This window comes from Ipomoea triloba, chromosome 4 (assembly GCF_003576645.1).
Source record: "Ipomoea triloba cultivar NCNSP0323 chromosome 4, ASM357664v1".
In the NCBI taxonomy this organism is placed as follows: domain Eukaryota; kingdom Viridiplantae; phylum Streptophyta; class Magnoliopsida; order Solanales; family Convolvulaceae; genus Ipomoea; species Ipomoea triloba.
Window position 1 is genome coordinate 2,582,559 of NC_044919.1, and position 21,588 is coordinate 2,604,146.

Sequence of the window (21,588 nt, forward strand, 5' to 3'; positions counted from 1 at the left end):
TGAATATATATTTATTTGATAATATAATCCACGCAATGATGATTGCTAAAGAAACAACTGCAAAGTGTAGGGTTGAGTCTAAGACAAGGGCAAAGTGTAGTATTTTCCCAGTCTCAAAGCCATGAATTTGAAAGCAAGCCCATTGTGGCCCAATCTTTTGAGCATTAGGGTAACAGTACTTACAACATGAGTAATCTTAGGAACAAAAAGAAAATGTTGTTCAGATTCAGACAAACATGTTTGCCTGTTGACAAGAAAACAGCCAAAATATGCCACTCAAGAAACTTCAAGAAAATACATCCAAGAACTAGCTTGAAATGAAAGGCTTGAACCCCATTAACAACAGGCCAAAGTATTGCAGTTACATTAACAAGGCAAGCAGTAACAGAAACAGCAGAAACTGAATCCTTAACCTTATACATAGTTATACACTACATGTCCATTTGCAATGAAACAAAGAACTGAAAATTAATAATTAACAAGAAATGGAAAAATATAAAATTAAAAAAAATAATAATAAGGGAAAAAAGAGGATCCATGAAATGACACAATACACAGCACTGCAGTCTGCAGCTGCTGGATTTCCCCACTTCTATTACGCCTAAAGATAGGTTAGAATGTAACTTGAATCGAGGGGGACATTGTGTTGTACCATTTTACATGCCTCTTGCCCTCTCGGGCTTTGGCCCCCAAAAGCTTAGTTCGCAAGACGATGACCGAGTCTTCAACATATGGAATATGTAGCACAAAACCAGCTATAGTGTAAGACAATACAAATCAGCAACTGTCAGATGCTTTACAGGAAGTAATCGGGAGTTCTCCGGGTAACATCGGGTTCTCCCCTTCTTGGAGCAGGCTCAAACTGCAGCCACGCCAGAAACACCCACCAATTTACCATGCATGTAAAAATAGAAAACTCGCATATACATAACATAAATCATGACAGCAGATCATATGTGCTATACGAACATGCAACAAGTAAAAATGTAAAGTAGCGCCAATAAAAGGTAAATGGACCAAAACGTAAATGACTACGATGTAAGAAAGAATAAGCACCTGAATAAATGTATGTTCTTTGCTGTCATCAACTTCCAAAATCGAGGCCATGTTCCCACAACGATAACAGTAGTTTGGTGCACTAAAAATGGTGACAACTTTTTGTTCCTGAGGCATTTAAAACAATTAGGAAAAATAGTTGAAAACCTATCCATGATCATATATGATCGATCTTAAAACTAGGAGGTAAAGATCATTACATGGCTCCAGTTATATCCTTCCATAACTAGCTGATGGGCTCGGGCTATGAGTTTCAGACTGTTGGTATGGTTGAATTGCTCAGATATGTCCTACAAAAAGTAATATGCAGAATATTAGATAGAAGGCTCACCAAAAAATTTTCAAAAATTCATCTAATTCTCTGTAGATTAGGAGGCAAAAAAGTACCTGACCGAAGGTATATCCAGCCCCTCGAGGCGAGATACCCCAACCGCAACGATCATCAGGGTCAGACCACAAAAGATCACACATGGGGCCTTCATGTGGCACTTCTTGAACACGATCAAAACTTCTTATATTATCAAGGGTTTCAATAGATGGAGACAACCCACCGTGCAAACAAAATATTTCGGATTCAACCTAGAATTCACATACATAGTATGCCATTTTTTCAGTAACTTTTTCCAAGAAGGTAAAGTTGTCAATCCAGTGGTGTACACTGTTGTCAATCATCAAGGCAGAGCTAAAGAGATGATTAACAAAAAGACAGTTGTTATCATGAAACTTGAGAGAAAAATTTAATTTCTGGGCATGTAAGAGAATAATAAATAGCCAAATGTTAGCAGAAATCAGCCAGCAGAAAATATAAAAGACAGTTCTTAATGTGACACTTGATTTCATAGAAGAGTTTATTTATGGGATTGGACAGAAAGATATATAATAAAAGTTACTAACCAATGCAGTCAGAGGAAAATAGTCAAAGAGATCCGTGAATGTCTTCCAAACATTAGCATTACCATACCTGAGAAGAAAAGATGGAACTTTTATGTATCGTGACACTAATAACAGCATTTTAAAGATTTATGCAAACAGACAATCCTCAAATTGTGCATAATAGCAAGCAAAGAACGTTGACCCAAAAAGGAGGAAAATCCTTTCTCACCAATCTGTGAAAAGCCCCGACCTCAACCCCCATGGGGGAAAAACAAAGTTACAATGATACTAGTTCAGTAGTTCAGGAGAGATTTTTATCATAGTGCACTTATTATGGCGTATTGAACTTTAATTTCAATGGTTTTGGCTACTCTATAAATATTGTAAATGTATCTGTACATAAATCAAGACACACTGGGTTGTCAAGTACAACCACATTAATCTAACGGTTAGAGTCAGCCAAGTTCTCTACAAAACTTTAAGCATTACAGCAGCAACATCAACATATACTTCGAGTTAAAGTAGCAATATAACATGAGGAACTTACTTCCGCAAACACTCATCATAAAACCCATAGACTTGTGTAATCTGCATCAAAATTAGCAATCAACATTCAGCACATGGCATTCAACAGGAAGAATTACACAAGTTTTAAAAATACAAGAATAATAAGCTTATTTCTAAATTCTAACTAACTAAACCCTCACCCAGAGGGATGTGGGTCACATCTTCCTATCAATTTGTGTCAACAACCAAGCAAGTAAACTGAAGCCAATATGCAATCTAACACTAAAATGGGGAAGGTTAAGTAAATAACATTTGATACGTTAAGGCTCTTAAAGTTCAGACATGTTTTAAGATCTGAACTTGAAGCACCCTTGCCTAACCTACTCAAACAAATTAAAGATCCCACTCAGTTCAAAACCCACAGAGCAAGGAGTACAAATAAGTTAAATATTAGCCACCCATGAAACATAACTTGGGTAAGAAAGCGGAAAGCCAGTATCTGAGGCACACAAACCCTTACCCTCCACTTAAAAGCATCAAAACGAATAAATGAAATTGAAAAGAATATGAAGTATAATAATGAAAAAATTGAATCACCTAGTACACATCCCAAAGCAATGGTCCAGCAATTAATCAGAAAGGGGACTATAATGAACTACAAGCAAGTGGAGGAAAAAGATTCATGTCATATATTACCTGTCGACTTTCATGGTTTCCCCTAAGAATTGTAATTCGCTGAGGATAGCGCACTTTCAGAGCTACCAAAAGCTGAAAGATGGCCACAATTAAAATGTTTCAGTGACTCACAATGTGTCAATGTGTAGCTAAGTCTTATTTCAATCATTCTTCTTGGGTGGTCCAAGGGCACCTCCAATTTGGTTATAATATGAAAGTGTAGATAACTAGTATGGGAACTATACATAATTTTCCAAATCTATGGAGAAATGCATCTCCAAAATGAGAAGAAGTACCATTAAGACCAGAAAAGTGTCATAAATGAAGTAGAAAGCCCCACAGTTTAGTTACTTACAGTAACAGTTTCAACCGAATAATACCCACGGTCGACATAATCTCCCATAAAGAGATAATTTGTATCAGGACACTGCAAATAAAAAACAACATAAATTGATAAATAAGAACACAGAACCTGCAGTTCACATGCTGCTAAGTGATAATGAAACTTGTATGGCTAGAGTGTTAATTACTTGTCTATTAAACCTATGTGAACCCATTATTGGCACCTATATTTATAATAATGCATGAAATAGCACAAGTGAAAGTGATTTTACTGCTTTGAAACAGTCTAGAGATCCTGGTAAATTTCTGGTGTAGCAAATAGGGTGGATACAACACTAATACTAACGCCACTCATTTAACCACCCAAAAAAGCACAGTTTTTTAATGTTAAATAAAGATTAGTTTTGTTTTGTAAGCTTTTACAATTTTTAAATTGTAATATCATTGGCATCACTATACATACATAAATAAAACATGCATACAAGGATACACACAGACACACATAAACATATGATTGCATTTCTACTAATAACAGTTAAATGAAGTACATCTCTTCTTTCCTTTTACTTGTGAAAAGTAAATTAGTAAGGTAGTAGTGGTAGTTGCCTAATGGTGGTGGATGGGTAGGTAGGTGGAGATCATAGGTAGAACTCATATTGAAATTACAACATAAAGTAAGAGTGTAAGACAGTGACGGACTTTATCCTTCCTTAGAATGAAAATATAATACAAGCTTTATAGAAATTAAAACAATTACCTTCCCACCAATCCGAAAAAGTTCAGCAAGATCATGGAATTGCCCATGAATGTCCCCACAAATTGTCACAGGGCTTTTCACTGGCTGCATTACAAATGTTGCAGAATGAATGGCTTAAAAATCTTAAATACTGAATCANTTTTTTTTTTTTTTTTTTTTTTCCATATGACACCTGATATTCATACTAATAGTGCTAATTATCCAATTATAGTGTGTTATACCAATATGTAGGTGAGAATGTGAGATAGATTCTCAAGGAAGAAAGCAATAATTTATATGTATCAATGTATGTGATTCTTAGTACACTATAGGTCACTAGAGTTTGTGATCGGGAAGTTCTAGTAAGATTGAGAGGTATTATGAGAGTTTAGTTCAAAAAGTTCATTATGAACAATCTAGCTTTTATGCATTGAACTAAGAAATACACGCTGAAATTTCTGCTAACGAGGTATGGCACTTGTCTACAGGTCAGTCAGGTTGGTTGTATCACGTGTTTGTACTGAGACAACTCAAATTGATGGGATGGCTGAAAAGACACTTAATATGTCTGTTCGTTTGGAAAAAGTCGACTTCTCGGTCTCACAAGTCAGGAAACATACCATTGAAGTAAAAATGATCAGAAACTGTTATATACACTCCATATATCCCCATCATGCACCGTTATAAAATTAATGTGGATTCGTTCTAAATCAAGCCACAAAATTTGACTCTTACTAAAGTTAAACCTAACCCCCTTTTTTTTAACATGATATATAGCACATATAAAAGTGGATTTCCTCTCTCTATTAGACTAAAAAGCCCATAATTTAGAAGAAATTTGAGGCCCAAATTGAGAACTTCTCAATCTTTAATCTGAAGATTAAAGGTTTAGCAGTCAGTGTAAAGAATGAAAGTTACCTACCCAAAAAAAGTAATATGACAGAAACACTCTTAACTAAGAAAATGAAGGCTGGCCAAAGTCATATCTAAGATAAGAAATCCTACAAATCAGCAATCTTAGCCATTAATAAAATCAAGAAAAATTCATGACTTTTTGAGATTAGCTTATTAAGATTGTTCCACATACATGTATAGATTGCCCCTTCTTTCTTTTTTTCCTTGTATCCAAATTTTGCAAAAGTGAAACTAACTTAGTTGAATCTACACTAAATTTTATTTTGGGACAACTCTCATAAAAGTATTGTTGCATATACATAAATTCAAACTCTCATAAGGGTGTTGTTACATATACATAAATTCGAATTCTAACTTTGTGTGTAAGCAACAGAAACCTTTTTCACTTGAGTCAATACTTTTTTATTATAATTATAAACAGTAAATCTTAATTATCTCTCTAAGTTTTCCCTTTTCACTGATGATTAGTTGTCTCAATCAGCCTTCTAAAAGAGATTAGGTGAATGGTATGTATATTGTTAACACCACATAATGATTTGATTTATGGAAAAAGGCATCCAAGAAAACTGACATCTTGCCATCTTAATGGCCAACTGCCCTCTAAGCAATCCAAAACACACCATATAATTCAAGATCCACCATTGTTGTTCACTCTCTTTTCTCCCTATCATCAACTCTAGCTCAGACTAAACTCAAAGAGAGAGAGAAAGATTGAATCTTTGCCAGATGGGTAGTGAATTTTTGTCAAGAAAACCCCATTATGATATCACCATGTCAAAGAGGACAAGAAAGCCAGCTTCAAACGTCATCAACATTCAAGAATCTGCAGAAAACTGCATCAGTGGTACGGTGAAGATGAATCAGGTGGTGAATGAAGTGTGTGATGATCATGAAGGGATTATTCAAGGGGATGATGATGATAGTGATCGGAGCAAGAAGAGTTTGAAGCAGCTGATTGAAGGCGGCCGGAGAGGGACTTCGCTGGGAGAATACTTCACGGCGGAAGAGAAGCAGCTTCAGGTGGCGGTGGTGGCGGCGGAGGACGGCGGGTCTAATGGAGTCAAGTTCAAGCGCATGGTTCGCCGGTACACCAAAGTGTTGAGCCACATGATGAAGCTTAAGCGCGATGCGAACAAACCCCATTTCCGATTAAAACTTTAAAAGTTGAGCAGATTCAGAAATAGTGATTTTGCAGGAGCAATTGGAGCTCCCGAGTGAATCTTCTTCATGCAAAAGAGTCATGCAGAGAATGGGAAAACAAACACATTTTTGAGAAGAAGATGGGAGGTTATATATATGTGTCTGTGTGTATGTGTAAGTGATTGTATCGATCTATAATCTATTTCCTTGCTGGAAATTAATCTTGTTTCCTGCTACATTTTGGACCTGGAAACCTTCTTCAACCAAGTATATATATCATGAGCAAATTAAAACCTTCTTTGCTTGTTCCAAGTATACATATTGTGCATAAATGCTCAATTTTTTTTTTTCTGTTAGTTCTTTCTTTTATCCCAAATAATGGCCCTTCTACCTTTTAGATGAAAAATTATTGTATGGACCATAATAAAAAGTACTTTTTTTTAATAGCATGATTATAGTAGGCATTAGTCAGGGATAAACTAGCACCTAACGCCTAGACAACAACCTATGAAAACAAAAAAAAATAGTACATATGTGTGTATGTAATATATATATATATATATATATATATATATATATATAAAATAAAATTAACCAGGTTAACTCGTCCGAGTTAATTAGGCTAACTCTGTCAAGTTGAGCGAAGCAGCCGTCTAAGGAGCAACTCACCTCGGCCTAGGGGCACCTAACGCCTAGGTAGGCAATTTTTGCAACAACGACTAAAAGTACATTATACAAAATAATGTACTTTCAGTAGTCAAATAATATATTTTCTTTGAATATAATGTACATTTTTAATATACTAAAAATACATTATTTGTATACTGAATATATATTTATTTGATAATATAATCCACGCAATGATGATTGCTAAAGAAACAACTGCAAAGTGTAGGGTTGAGTCTAAGACAAGGGCAAAGTGTAGTATTTTCCCAGTCTCAAAGCCATGAATTTGAAAGCAAGCCCATTGTGGCCCAATCTTTTGAGCATTAGGGTAACAGTACTTACAACATGAGTAATCTTAGGAACAAAAAGAAAATGTTGTTCAGATTCAGACAAACATGTTTGCCTGTTGACAAGAAAACAGCCAAAATATGCCACTCAAGAAACTTCAAGAAAATACATCCAAGAACTAGCTTGAAATGAAAGGCTTGAACCCCATTAACAACAGGCCAAAGTATTGCAGTTACATTAACAAGGCAAGCAGTAACAGAAACAGCAGAAACTGAATCCTTAACCTTATACATAGTTATACACTACATGTCCATTTGCAATGAAACAAAGAACTGAAAATTAATAATTAACAAGAAATGGAAAAATATAAAATTAAAAAAAATAATAATAAGGGAAAAAAGAGGATCCATGAAATGACACAATACACAGCACTGCAGTCTGCAGCTGCTGGATTTCCCCACTTCTATTACGCCTAAAGATAGGTTAGAATGTAACTTGAATCGAGGGGGACATTGTGTTGTACCATTTTACATGCCTCTTGCCCTCTCGGGCTTTGGCCCCCAAAAGCTTAGTTCGCAAGACGATGACCGAGTCTTCAACATATGGAATATGTAGCACAAAACCAGCTATAGTGTAAGACAATACAAATCAGCAACTGTCAGATGCTTTACAGGAAGTAATCGGGAGTTCTCCGGGTAACATCGGGTTCTCCCCTTCTTGGAGCAGGCTCAAACTGCAGCCACGCCAGAAACACCCACCAATTTACCATGCATGTAAAAATAGAAAACTCGCATATACATAACATAAATCATGACAGCAGATCATATGTGCTATACGAACATGCAACAAGTAAAAATGTAAAGTAGCGCCAATAAAAGGTAAATGGACCAAAACGTAAATGACTACGATGTAAGAAAGAATAAGCACCTGAATAAATGTATGTTCTTTGCTGTCATCAACTTCCAAAATCGAGGCCATGTTCCCACAACGATAACAGTAGTTTGGTGCACTAAAAATGGTGACAACTTTTTGTTCCTGAGGCATTTAAAACAATTAGGAAAAATAGTTGAAAACCTATCCATGATCATATATGATCGATCTTAAAACTAGGAGGTAAAGATCATTACATGGCTCCAGTTATATCCTTCCATAACTAGCTGATGGGCTCGGGCTATGAGTTTCAGACTGTTGGTATGGTTGAATTGCTCAGATATGTCCTACAAAAAGTAATATGCAGAATATTAGATAGAAGGCTCACCAAAAAATTTTCAAAAATTCATCTAATTCTCTGTAGATTAGGAGGCAAAAAAGTACCTGACCGAAGGTATATCCAGCCCCTCGAGGCGAGATACCCCAACCGCAACGATCATCAGGGTCAGACCACAAAAGATCACACATGGGGCCTTCATGTGGCACTTCTTGAACACGATCAAAACTTCTTATATTATCAAGGGTTTCAATAGATGGAGACAACCCACCGTGCAAACAAAATATTTCGGATTCAACCTAGAATTCACATACATAGTATGCCATTTTTTCAGTAACTTTTTCCAAGAAGGTAAAGTTGTCAATCCAGTGGTGTACACTGTTGTCAATCATCAAGGCAGAGCTAAAGAGATGATTAACAAAAAGACAGTTGTTATCATGAAACTTGAGAGAAAAATTTAATTTCTGGGCATGTAAGAGAATAATAAATAGCCAAATGTTAGCAGAAATCAGCCAGCAGAAAATATAAAAGACAGTTCTTAATGTGACACTTGATTTCATAGAAGAGTTTATTTATGGGATTGGACAGAAAGATATATAATAAAAGTTACTAACCAATGCAGTCAGAGGAAAATAGTCAAAGAGATCCGTGAATGTCTTCCAAACATTAGCATTACCATACCTGAGAAGAAAAGATGGAACTTTTATGTATCGTGACACTAATAACAGCATTTTAAAGATTTATGCAAACAGACAATCCTCAAATTGTGCATAATAGCAAGCAAAGAACGTTGACCCAAAAAGGAGGAAAATCCTTTCTCACCAATCTGTGAAAAGCCCCGACCTCAACCCCCATGGGGGAAAAACAAAGTTACAATGATACTAGTTCAGTAGTTCAGGAGAGATTTTTATCATAGTGCACTTATTATGGCGTATTGAACTTTAATTTCAATGGTTTTGGCTACTCTATAAATATTGTAAATGTATCTGTACATAAATCAAGACACACTGGGTTGTCAAGTACAACCACATTAATCTAACGGTTAGAGTCAGCCAAGTTCTCTACAAAACTTTAAGCATTACAGCAGCAACATCAACATATACTTCGAGTTAAAGTAGCAATATAACATGAGGAACTTACTTCCGCAAACACTCATCATAAAACCCATAGACTTGTGTAATCTGCATCAAAATTAGCAATCAACATTCAGCACATGGCATTCAACAGGAAGAATTACACAAGTTTTAAAAATACAAGAATAATAAGCTTATTTCTAAATTCTAACTAACTAAACCCTCACCCAGAGGGATGTGGGTCACATCTTCCTATCAATTTGTGTCAACAACCAAGCAAGTAAACTGAAGCCAATATGCAATCTAACACTAAAATGGGGAAGGTTAAGTAAATAACATTTGATACGTTAAGGCTCTTAAAGTTCAGACATGTTTTAAGATCTGAACTTGAAGCACCCTTGCCTAACCTACTCAAACAAATTAAAGATCCCACTCAGTTCAAAACCCACAGAGCAAGGAGTACAAATAAGTTAAATATTAGCCACCCATGAAACATAACTTGGGTAAGAAAGCGGAAAGCCAGTATCTGAGGCACACAAACCCTTACCCTCCACTTAAAAGCATCAAAACGAATAAATGAAATTGAAAAGAATATGAAGTATAATAATGAAAAAATTGAATCACCTAGTACACATCCCAAAGCAATGGTCCAGCAATTAATCAGAAAGGGGACTATAATGAACTACAAGCAAGTGGAGGAAAAAGATTCATGTCATATATTACCTGTCGACTTTCATGGTTTCCCCTAAGAATTGTAATTCGCTGAGGATAGCGCACTTTCAGAGCTACCAAAAGCTGAAAGATGGCCACAATTAAAATGTTTCAGTGACTCACAATGTGTCAATGTGTAGCTAAGTCTTATTTCAATCATTCTTCTTGGGTGGTCCAAGGGCACCTCCAATTTGGTTATAATATGAAAGTGTAGATAACTAGTATGGGAACTATACATAATTTTCCAAATCTATGGAGAAATGCATCTCCAAAATGAGAAGAAGTACCATTAAGACCAGAAAAGTGTCATAAATGAAGTAGAAAGCCCCACAGTTTAGTTACTTACAGTAACAGTTTCAACCGAATAATACCCACGGTCGACATAATCTCCCATAAAGAGATAATTTGTATCAGGACACTGCAAATAAAAAACAACATAAATTGATAAATAAGAACACAGAACCTGCAGTTCACATGCTGCTAAGTGATAATGAAACTTGTATGGCTAGAGTGTTAATTACTTGTCTATTAAACCTATGTGAACCCATTATTGGCACCTATATTTATAATAATGCATGAAATAGCACAAGTGAAAGTGATTTTACTGCTTTGAAACAGTCTAGAGATCCTGGTAAATTTCTGGTGTAGCAAATAGGGTGGATACAACACTAATACTAACGCCACTCATTTAACCACCCAAAAAAGCACAGTTTTTTAATGTTAAATAAAGATTAGTTTTGTTTTGTAAGCTTTTACAATTTTTAAATTGTAATATCATTGGCATCACTATACATACATAAATAAAACATGCATACAAGGATACACACAGACACACATAAACATATGATTGCATTTCTACTAATAACAGTTAAATGAAGTACATCTCTTCTTTCCTTTTACTTGTGAAAAGTAAATTAGTAAGGTAGTAGTGGTAGTTGCCTAATGGTGGTGGATGGGTAGGTAGGTGGAGATCATAGGTAGAACTCATATTGAAATTACAACATAAAGTAAGAGTGTAAGACAGTGACGGACTTTATCCTTCCTTAGAATGAAAATATAATACAAGCTTTATAGAAATTAAAACAATTACCTTCCCACCAATCCGAAAAAGTTCAGCAAGATCATGGAATTGCCCATGAATGTCCCCACAAATTGTCACAGGGCTTTTCACTGGCTGCATTACAAATGTTGCAGAATGAATGGCTTAAAAATCTTAAATACTGAATCACATAGCCTATAAAAAATCCAGTCACCGTCACCTAGAAGGCAATATTAGCTGCTACTAGTATTAAAAAGATTACAAAATGATTACAAAAAAGATTACAAAATGAGAATCACATAATAACCACTACTTAGCCAGTGAGAGATGCTTGTATTTCATGAAGGAAAAGGACATCATAAAAATAAAAGGGAAAAAAGTTATTTAATATAAATAGAAATGCAAAAGCAGACGACTGGATAGATTTGAGAGGATTAAGTAGCCCAATCAATTTGCTATTGTCATATTACAGAAATATCCAAGGTAAGTGCATTAAGAAGGTGAACACACAATAAAGTTCTTTTTTCAGGTAAGTAGAGAAAACTCTTTCTATACTTTCAAATAGCTAAACTTGTTCAAACCATACTCTACAATGTCTCTACTCTCTATAAGCTATGGAACATTGGAACTCCAACCACAGATGGTAGAAGTCCCAATCACACATTCACACACCAAAAGACACTAACAATAATTCATAGCAAGTTAATAAGCTTTCAAGAAAATTGCACATTTTAATGAAAGAACTTAGTTTCATACCTGAACATTACTTTCATCCATTAGTATCTCTTTAGCCTTTTCGCATAATGCTCTAACCTAAATCCAAAGAATGAAGAGCATTAGCTCAACCATACCCTTCATGGAAACAACAATCAACAAAAAAAAAAAATTTGAAACCATAAAGCACATAATAAATTCAATAAGATTCCCTTATGAAAACCATTTGTAAATAAAGGAAAATTGTATAAAACACTCGAGTGAACAAATTCCTGAATCTCAAGTTTTGAAGTTTATGGATTTAAGTTGATGAATATAATAAATAATAATACTCCACTAGGATTCTCATTTTTGGTCGCCTAGTGGTGACTCAAAACTAGGATTTTGAGACTTTAATTGAATGAGAATTGATTGCAAGGTACCACCACATTGGAACTATACTGGCATTAGGGAAGCCAGCTTTTCAAGAGGTGACATCATTTGAAGCTCAAGTTCATGGGTTTCGGTTCAAAGCTCAGAAGTTTCCAACTGTTAGCTGCCTCAGCACTGTTTTTCAAAGAAGCAATGTTTCTTTTTTTTGGGGTAAAAGACTGGCGTGCTACCAGTGCATACTGCATACTGTGAGAGTAGCATAACAGGCTGTAAGTTGCTCTGGTTCAGCCACTTCATATATAAACTTGGCACTGGAAAACGATCAAATGATAACTCTCTAACTCTACTTCCCTCCCAGTTCTTTGCAACTCTTCTATGCTGTCCTTCTACTTATTTCCAATATTCTTCTCTTAAACTCAAACAATCCAATGCTTTTTGAAGTTGAGATTCTCAACTCCAATTGTTTGAACTCATTCATCTTTCAAAGTTCATACACTTGAACATAAAGTTACGAGGAAACAAATAGCTATGCAGCCCCACAAAGATCCTAAGATTTTGAATATGGCCAGATCGTCTTGAACATTTATGCCCGCCCCAGCCCCAAGGACAGTGAGAAAAACAAATAAAAATAACGCACATCGGAACACCAAAATCCAAAATCCAAAAGCAGATCCAGAAGATTGAAAGCACGAGAAATTGAAAACGAAAGCACAAGATTGAGAATCGCTCCAACCTCAGACTCGGACAAGGGCTTGCACTGCATAAGCTGAGAAATCTGCTCGTCCACGTTCCCATGCGTGCTCGGCGACACCAGATCCATACTCCCTCCCTGCGAAAAAAATATGGAATAATCCCTCACAAAATCCGGCCGGAATCCTTCTCCGACAACCCAAACCCAAGCCCTAGGCGTGGATTAGAATTCAGTGATGGGTGGGGTGGTCCGCCGGGGATGAGAAGAAGGGGACAGCTAGGAGAGTGCAAGGATGGTGAAATCGAAGAAAGGGCGGGGCAATAGAGAAACACATAGAATTTTGTGGATCTACTTCTTTATGGTACTCGCCAGCTCCAACGTTAAAGTTGAAATTTTAATTTTATTTTGTGGAAATTTTTAGTGTTGAATAGGCACGGATTTTTATAAACAAAAATGTAGTCATTTGAATAATTTAATGTAGTAGTTAATTGTTGATTTTAATATTTATTTTAAATTTAAATTTTAAATTAGTAATAGCTTACTTACCAACTTATTATATAATTTAATGCTACAAGACCACAAGGTCTTGACAACTTGGCAACTATTATATAATTTGATGATATACGTTACCATTTTAAATAAGTGGTTACAATTGTTAGGACGTTCTAATTTTAGTCAATTATTAGGTTTTCTCCGATATAGCCATTCCTTGATGGGCACAACAACAAACTGGCTCAAATATATAATGGTCATGTTTGATAACATAATTAGTTTATCAGTCAATTTTGACTTATATAACCTCTATTAATTGTTTGACTTGATTAAATAATCAATATAAATATATGATTAATTAAGTTTTTGTAACAATTTGTTGCTCCAAAATGTTAAAATACTATTTGATCATTTAATAAAATAACAATCAATTAAAAGCAACATGTTTTATTTCGAACTATTTTAATTATTTATTTATTGTATGATTAAGTATGAGATTAAAACTCAACTAGATTAGTCCTATCTCGTAATATATGAATATAAATAAAAATTAATAAAAAGAAGTAAAATGAATTAGAATATGATGATATGATTGACTCCCACTTGTCTCAAAGAACTGAAGTCACAGTCCATAGTCCACCTAAGTTGTTTGGTAATGTCAACATTTCCTTTGCAGTTACTCATTGAATAATTGGATTATGACATTATATACAACATTTGGGGGGGTGGGGGGGGGGGGGTACATCATGATACATAATCAAGTTTGTACAGCAATAATTTCCTATGAGTGGCAGAGTTTGAGCCACTTGTCCTGGTACAACAGCTTTACCTGTCAACTTCCATTAACAACAACAATATGAATCTTTTCTTCTGTAACATGGCTGTACACATAACACAGCTTCGTAGGAGTGTTCGTTCGGTTAATTCAGTTCGGTTTAAACCAAATTAACCGATTTTGCAAATCTGGATTTGGCGTTTTATGTGCTATGCTAGAAGGGGCTCGGTTAGAGGCTTCAAGGTGCGTGTATGGAGTTTCATGGAGCAGGTGACTATGACGCCGATGAGCGCACAGACTGCCGGAACAAGGCCGAGGGCATATCGCGTTATGGAGAAACCAGCGTAAAAGGGGCTACAGTCGCCTAGCGCTGGAGTAGAATCTGCAATGGAGGTGAATGGTAATACATCAATATTGCCTCGGGGAACCGAGATCTGTTTTCTAAGGAAGTTTAGAGGCAATGCAAGTAAGAGTGTATTCAAATCGTCGAGAAACTATAGTTCATGAAACACGATATTCAGACATCACAGGCTAACTCGCTAAAAGGAAAGACAGAGAAATTCAGACAGTTTGCATAGCGTGTGAACAATCAAAGGAAGGAAAGAGAAGAAGATTCGTTAGAAGCTTACCTTCATAGGACTCGAGAATGAATAGTGCCACCCCACACGATATTTTGTCCAAGAAACTCAACGATCCATACACAAAAGCACAGCCATTAAGATCTTCACCGACTAGAACACTTTGCATGCTTACACCAGTTACCTGTTACACCATAAATGACGAAACATAATAGATCAATTAACAGAAAGAATCGATTGGCCACTGTAACTCTTGGCTATTTCAGAATCTAGAATTGTTTGAGTGTATAAACCGTTCACAGAGACCCTAGCTGAACTGTTCGTGCTTAGTTGCGTTTGGAAATTCAATAGCGGTTGACAAGATAAATTGCCTCAAAGCAAGAAGAAAATTTGAGAAGTCGGTACAAACCATTATCAGGGCATTTGCGATGCCAATCACCACCGACAAGATGTACATAAAAACATTCATGTTTCTCGGCAGCAACAGTATTACTATGCCACAAAATATCCAAAGGATGCCTCCGACAGAATAGAAGGCTTTTATCCGTTGGCTGGTCCAAGTTAGCTCCTGGGTTATAAACACACAGATAAGAAGGATCGATAAGGAGAAGAGGAATGAGAGAATTGGAAGAGAAGAATTCAATTAAAGCAAAAAGAAAAAAGCTAAGCAATATTAATCCATATAGAACCTGTAGCATGACAGAAACAACGAAGCTCGAGACATAGATGATGGCAGGGACCTATCAATATAAGATACCAGTTAGTAGAAACTCATACATGATACTTTTTTAAAAAATTCCTCTTCTAAAAATACCAGTTAGTATAATATTTATTATTAAAAAAAAAAAAAAAAAGATACATATTTATTGTCACAGAAGTGGTGCAAGATGAAATACCAAAGCTTTTGCAGAGTCACTCATGCGTAGCTCATTGATGACGTAGAAAGCTAGGAATGACTAGGCCATCGAAAATGTATAAATTATAAGATGCCAAAACTTAAAATATAGATTAGTGCCAAAGCAGAATGTGACTACAGAAAGAATGGAACGAAACTTCACACGAATGATAAATATATAACGACCAAAAATTTATACTGACCTGTGATACGTTAGTGACAAGTCTAGTGAGAACATAAACAAGAGCAACTTGGTAATAAAGAATTTTCTTAAACCAATAACTCCAACAAATTCTATCATAACCATTAACATGAGCTTCTAGTTTCAATCTGAAAAGAAGAAGAAAGAAAGAAAGAAAGAAAGAAAGAATGAAGAATGAAACGTTAGTAGCAGTAGAAACGGAACTTGAGTTGTTTTCTAAGTGAAAGGAAGAGTAAGAGATACTCATTTACACAATATCTATACATCGATAATATTAACATTCTCTTTTAATTTAATTTCCACGGAAGATGAGCAAAGGAAGTTGGTAGGAATAATTCCATCAGTTTCCCATAAATGAAGACCGATATTCAAGTCAAAATTAAAAATTTCTATTTCATTTTCTTCCCTTTATATTACACTAGTTACTATTCAATACACTTCAAGTTACTAGTCATAGAATGTTCTCATCCAATCGATCGATAGTGAAGGAAAGAAATATGACTTTGTTCCGTATAAAATCAACAAAGAGACCTAACAGGTAATCTAATAGCAGTGATCTGTTGCTGGACATAAAATTAAGATAGGTGACAAACCTTGGCTCTTTAGTTCCCAGAAGAAACATGATGACAAAGCAGCATCCAATGAAAATTGATATATATGCTATCCAGCGGTACTGCTTATTTACATGGGATTAGAAACATGTCCAGATAATCATCTTAAACAAATTGGAGGAGAACTTTGCAAGTACAAGTACCTGATTCTCGACAGCATCTATACTCCCAGATGCTTTCATGTTAAAGACAACAAAAGCAACCCCGTACAAGCTAAGGTTAGCAACCTTAAAAAGAAAAATGGAAGTTTATTAGCCTGCTTCTACTCCACATTGACAATAAATGATGCATCAAGCCACTGAAGAAATTGCAAACCATTGTAAAGGCATTGCGACAGCTAGCTAATACTACTCTGCTTGTTGAATTCAGTGTAATGCAATTCACCATTGACCTACAACAAGAGAATTCCTTTTTAAGTCACTGGTTTAAGAGGAAATAGTAACAAAAAATTTTGCAATTGGGTAACATTTATTTGGAAGGGATATGCTAAATCAGAAAGTGAAGATAAAAACTATTCCCCAACCCCAATTGATTGTCTGCATGTTTCCTTTTCCAATGTCCCAAAACAGCATCTAAACGAGATTTCTACATCATAAATTTAATATGTGGCAATGAATCATATGGGTCTCTCGTTTAACTTCATGAAACCACATCAGCACTACCAATAGAAGATTTCACTGTTCTTTTTATGCATGAAAAATATATGGAATGATATTAGAAGTTCCAATTAGAATGCCATGGACCCTTAAAAACAGAAAGTATGTAATGCATAGAGAGAAGAAGGCAAGTATTTAGTTACATGTGTGATACTTGAGTAGCAGCCCAGCCCACATTGAATATTGCAGCAAACATGCTATACCCAATAGTTTCCAGAAGAGATGAATTAGAACCAAAAATTTTGCAAGGCAAGCAACCACCAAAAACTGATGAAAATGAGACGGCAACCAAGAGAGATCCCGCAGCATGCCATATTTTAAAATGTCCAAATCTATCAATCTGTTAAGAAAAAGAATAACATTACTTCTTTCTTCATATTCTTTTTTTTTAATGCAAAATGAAGTTATTCCCTTTTAGAGAAAATATAAGCGACAAGCTCAAGACATCATGCTATTGATATCACCTTTCACATTTTACTCCATACAAAAGTGCTTCTTTACAGGAGGAACATATCCACTCGGACTAAATCAATTTATTTGTTTTTTTTTTTTAAATCTCTTGATGGATAAAAAGGAAGTTGTTTTTGCATCAAAGGTACTAAGGTAGTGACTTAAAAGTGACTAATTTGTGAAGCTTATTTATGAGACAGTCACCTGCAGATTTTATCCTGTTTTTAGAAGCAACAGCAAGCTGTTGAAGTTCCTTAATTTATAGATAACTATGGCACTATGATCTCATGATAGCAAGACTCTGAAAAGGAAGCTGATGTGATGGGACAGTGTAAGTTAGAGGAAGACTCACTAGGTCCAAACTTCCAACAATAAAGCAACTAAATGCACTAGTCATGATATTGGAGAGGTACCAGTTCACCAGCAAATATTGTTGTCAATCCGTCAGCTATCTGACCCGAGAGCATGACAGCCGCAGCATTGCTGTGAATAAGATGGGAAAATATCAAGCCTCAAATAGTATGTTCTTAAAAGAATATTCTCAACATAGTACTGAAGGTTAGGAAATAATCCCACCACAAAAAAACCACCTTAATAGTATCAAAACGCTGTAAAGAACCCAGAGCAATATAATTTCATGGAGTTTGAATATTCTTCTTTACTTATTTTATTTTATTTTTTGTTGAAGAGGTTGGGACGTTGGGTATGATTGATTTGGCAATAAACAGATAGAACTTCCCAAAACAGACCTCAATCTTTGAGTCCAAGCAGAATGAGTATGTTTCTATCACCTATAAAAGCAAATTAGGCAGAAGATGGCTTTGGGTCATGATTACCCATATCCATCATGCCCCTTGTTTCCTCTACCAACTTTTGATTATATACTCTAACAGTGTGTGGTTGTGTTCAAACACTCATTTAATATTTCCTATTGAATAAGAATATACGGCAACCCTGATGAACTAACTATTTTAGTTATTAAACATTTCACCCCAAAATATACAAATAATACTGACTTCTAACTCAGTATGAGGCCTTTGTGTAAAGATAGTGCAGAGAGAAAATCTTGAACAACAGACAGCAAGATCATTGTGCATCCTAGGCCAAATTATGCAATTTCATAGAGTTAAAAAAAATAAATACAAAACAAAACAAATACAATCATGATGGGAATAGGTGGTAGGATGGAACTTATGTTGATTTTACAACAAATTGACTGTTGGCATTCAGCAAAGAGTAAGTGACATACCTTGGAGACAAGCCGATATCTGTCAGAAATACCAAGAGGTACGTGAACCAACAGGCAGAGGTAATGTCATTGAGCATGTGCCCAACGCCATAAAAGACCACAGAGCACCTTCCCACAGGTTTAGTCCATGTATCATCATCTTCACCGGACCCAACCATACTGCTACAGAATGCCAAAACTCAGATGCTTGGATTAACAAACACCCTGCAATGCATTACATAGCTTAATTGCTAAGTCTAAGAACTATCAAAACAAAATGTGAACTGATCTCAGCAACAAAACCAAATTTCATACAAAGCTTCATATAACCCTCTAGATAAGTTAATAATCAATGCAACAGTGTCTTAAAATGATCATCAAGTGCTAATAAAGCGAATCATACATAAATACACAAACTAAAAAGCTTGTCTCTGGTGATTATGAATGATACCCCCCAGTCCCCTCCAACAATTAGCATTTCACAATTTTTACCGCCAAAAAAAAACCCTAACTAGACCGCAACGCCAAATTTTACGGCCATCGGAAGAACAGAGACATCAGAAAGATGGCGACAGAAACACCGTCTGCCCCGGTGCCCCCCAAACATCATAAGGATCAACCGTGCCTCCATAATTCATGAATTCGCAACAAAAGAGCCAAGCTCGCATAACAGAATATTCAATATTCAAACAATGATTTAAAAAAAAAAAAAAAAACAAAACAAAACAAATTCATACCCAGATCAACAAGCAAAGTAGAAGCAAGAGCAGAAATCACGCTTATCCAAGACTGGCGGAAACGGCGATTGACGTGGGAAGATCAACGTGGAAATGAAATGGGCGGAGTAAGAGTCAAGGGAGCTCTTTTTTGTCTCGTCCCGCTTAATCGTGTTTGATTTCCACCATATATATATATATTGTTATATATATTTTTCTATATTTTGATTGAATGGGGTTCCAAATGGATTGGGATTCTCCGACTTGACAGCAGCCTTTATCCACTTGCCAATTTCCCAGTATTACTTTTCATTCTGAAAGCCTTTGCATGGAAACGTACGCCACCGCCGCAACAATCTCTGCTCTCCACCGCCAAAACCAAAATATCTTGTACTACAAGCCTCATAAGTCATAAATAAACACAACTAACTCCTCATAATCATAAATACAGCTGACTTTGAATACTATATTTGTGTGGACAGGTGAGAATACGTGATTTTTATAGTTACACTTTTTTCATTAAGCATATTGTGTAAAGTTTTTATAGTGGAATTTTTCTCTCATATAATTTGTGGGTTATTATACAAGAATGTATTATATTTATTACTCCGTACATCTTTTGAATAATAAATATAAGATTTCTTTGTAAAATTATATTACATATATACTCACTTTCTACTCTATTTTTTACTCTTTAGTGATATGTTATGTTTTAATTGATAAAAAATATAATGGATCATTATTTTTATTCATTCATTCTTTTTTATGAGAAAAAATTTATACACGCGATATAAGAAGTTATACTCTATGAGAATACATCTATCTGAGTATCATTTTCTTCTTTGTGACATGAAGAGATGAAATGTCATGTCAATTAGTTAATGCTTATAATATCTATGTTAGACTAGGTTTACCTAATTTATTATACAGTATATATAAACGTGCTTTTCTGGTCTAGCTATCATTTTTTATGGTATAAACCAACCATTTTGAATTTTTGATACATCACGTTTAACAAACTATGGAAAACGATTAGTTTAAAAGAACAATTTAAAACAACCACTCGGAAAGTCTTGTGCGACAAATAGTATTAGGGTGTGTTTGGTTCATGGTTTACACATCAAGAATGATTGAATGAGAATTAAAATCATAGTTAATGTTTAGTTGACAATTTTTTAAAACACAATTATGAGTTTTGACTATCCCTTCAATTAAAAATTCCATTCTATAATTAAAAACGTGTATCATTTCATCTTATTGGTAATTTGATTTTTAAATTTGAGATAGTGCTTTTAGATTGTATTTCGATTTTTTATTTTTTTTTCATATTGGTGTTTTTGATGTCATTATATTACGATGGGAAAATGGTTAAATAGGCACCTAAACTTTACACAAAAAGTCACACCTAAACTTTTAAAAAGTGCAATTAAACTTTCAAACATGTCAAATTGAGACAATGAAGCCCAATAACCAGTAAATGGCCTGTTATTATATGTCATTTTAGTTCATAAATGAAAATCCGACGACAGGCGACTTCTCGGTCGTCGTCGATCGCCATCTCCGGCGGAAGGCGACCTTTCCGGTCACTCTGATGCGCCCGTTGGGGGCGCGAAGTGCACCAAATGTACAATTTCGGCGCTTTTTTTTTTCTTCTTCTTCTTCTGCAAAAAATATTGTTTTGCATGAGAAAAAATTGATTGAAATCTATGCTTCCCATCAACTAAAAACCAAATGTTGAAAATTGTTATTGTTCCAAAAACCTTCAAAAATGTACTGTTGTGGATGCCCTAATAACTTGCATTAGGGATGTAAACGAGTCGAACCGAGCTCGAGCTTTGTTAATGAAGGCCCTGCTCGAGTTCAGGCTCGAACTCGAATTCGAGTTTGATTTTAAGCTCGAAATTAACCTGTTTGATTTTAAAACTTTAGTATTTCAAATTTTAATTTTATAAATTTTAATATTGTGTGTGTGGGGGGGGG

The 21,588-nt window shown here is 35.3% G+C and overlaps 4 protein-coding genes across 4 annotated transcripts; 1 reads left to right on the top strand and 3 right to left on the bottom strand.

Annotated features, from left to right (window-relative positions):
* Nucleotides 1–299: 299 nt before the first annotated feature.
* On the bottom strand, nt 300–4,300 carry LOC116017486 (serine/threonine-protein phosphatase PP2A-2 catalytic subunit). The gene is made up of 9 exons (XM_031258082.1): nt 4,211–4,300; nt 3,467–3,538; nt 3,133–3,204; nt 2,477–2,517; nt 1,951–2,017; nt 1,444–1,635; nt 1,257–1,346; nt 1,057–1,164; nt 300–862 (listed from the first exon to the last, which is right to left on the bottom strand). Exons 1-9 carry the CDS (start codon nt 4,298–4,300, stop codon nt 797–799), a joined length of 798 nt encoding a protein of 265 aa, XP_031113942.1. The 3' UTR covers nt 300–796.
* Nucleotides 4,301–5,830: 1,530 nt separating this feature from the next.
* Nucleotides 5,831–6,265, top strand: LOC116017910. Its single transcript, XM_031258580.1, has one exon. It carries the CDS (start codon nt 5,831–5,833, stop codon nt 6,263–6,265), a length of 435 nt encoding a protein of 144 aa, XP_031114440.1.
* Nucleotides 6,266–7,368: 1,103 nt separating this feature from the next.
* LOC116016759 (serine/threonine-protein phosphatase PP2A catalytic subunit-like) lies at nt 7,369–13,371 on the bottom strand. Its single transcript, XM_031257150.1, has 11 exons — nt 13,048–13,371; nt 11,985–12,041; nt 11,280–11,363; nt 10,536–10,607; nt 10,202–10,273; nt 9,546–9,586; nt 9,020–9,086; nt 8,513–8,704; nt 8,326–8,415; nt 8,126–8,233; nt 7,369–7,931 (listed from the first exon to the last, which is right to left on the bottom strand). Exons 1-11 carry the CDS (start codon nt 13,132–13,134, stop codon nt 7,866–7,868), a joined length of 936 nt encoding a protein of 311 aa, XP_031113010.1. The 5' UTR covers nt 13,135–13,371; the 3' UTR covers nt 7,369–7,865.
* Nucleotides 13,372–14,103: 732 nt separating this feature from the next.
* LOC116016978 (major facilitator superfamily domain-containing protein 12) lies at nt 14,104–19,995 on the bottom strand. The gene is made up of 13 exons (XM_031257467.1): nt 19,630–19,995; nt 18,914–19,117; nt 18,078–18,147; nt 17,358–17,554; nt 16,874–16,949; nt 16,702–16,785; nt 16,541–16,620; nt 15,949–16,075; nt 15,747–15,806; nt 15,540–15,590; nt 15,260–15,418; nt 14,902–15,034; nt 14,104–14,654 (listed from the first exon to the last, which is right to left on the bottom strand). Exons 2-13 carry the CDS (start codon nt 19,069–19,071, stop codon nt 14,482–14,484), a joined length of 1,368 nt encoding a protein of 455 aa, XP_031113327.1. The 5' UTR covers nt 19,072–19,117; nt 19,630–19,995; the 3' UTR covers nt 14,104–14,481.
* Between the last annotated feature and the right edge of the window lie 1,593 nt (nt 19,996–21,588).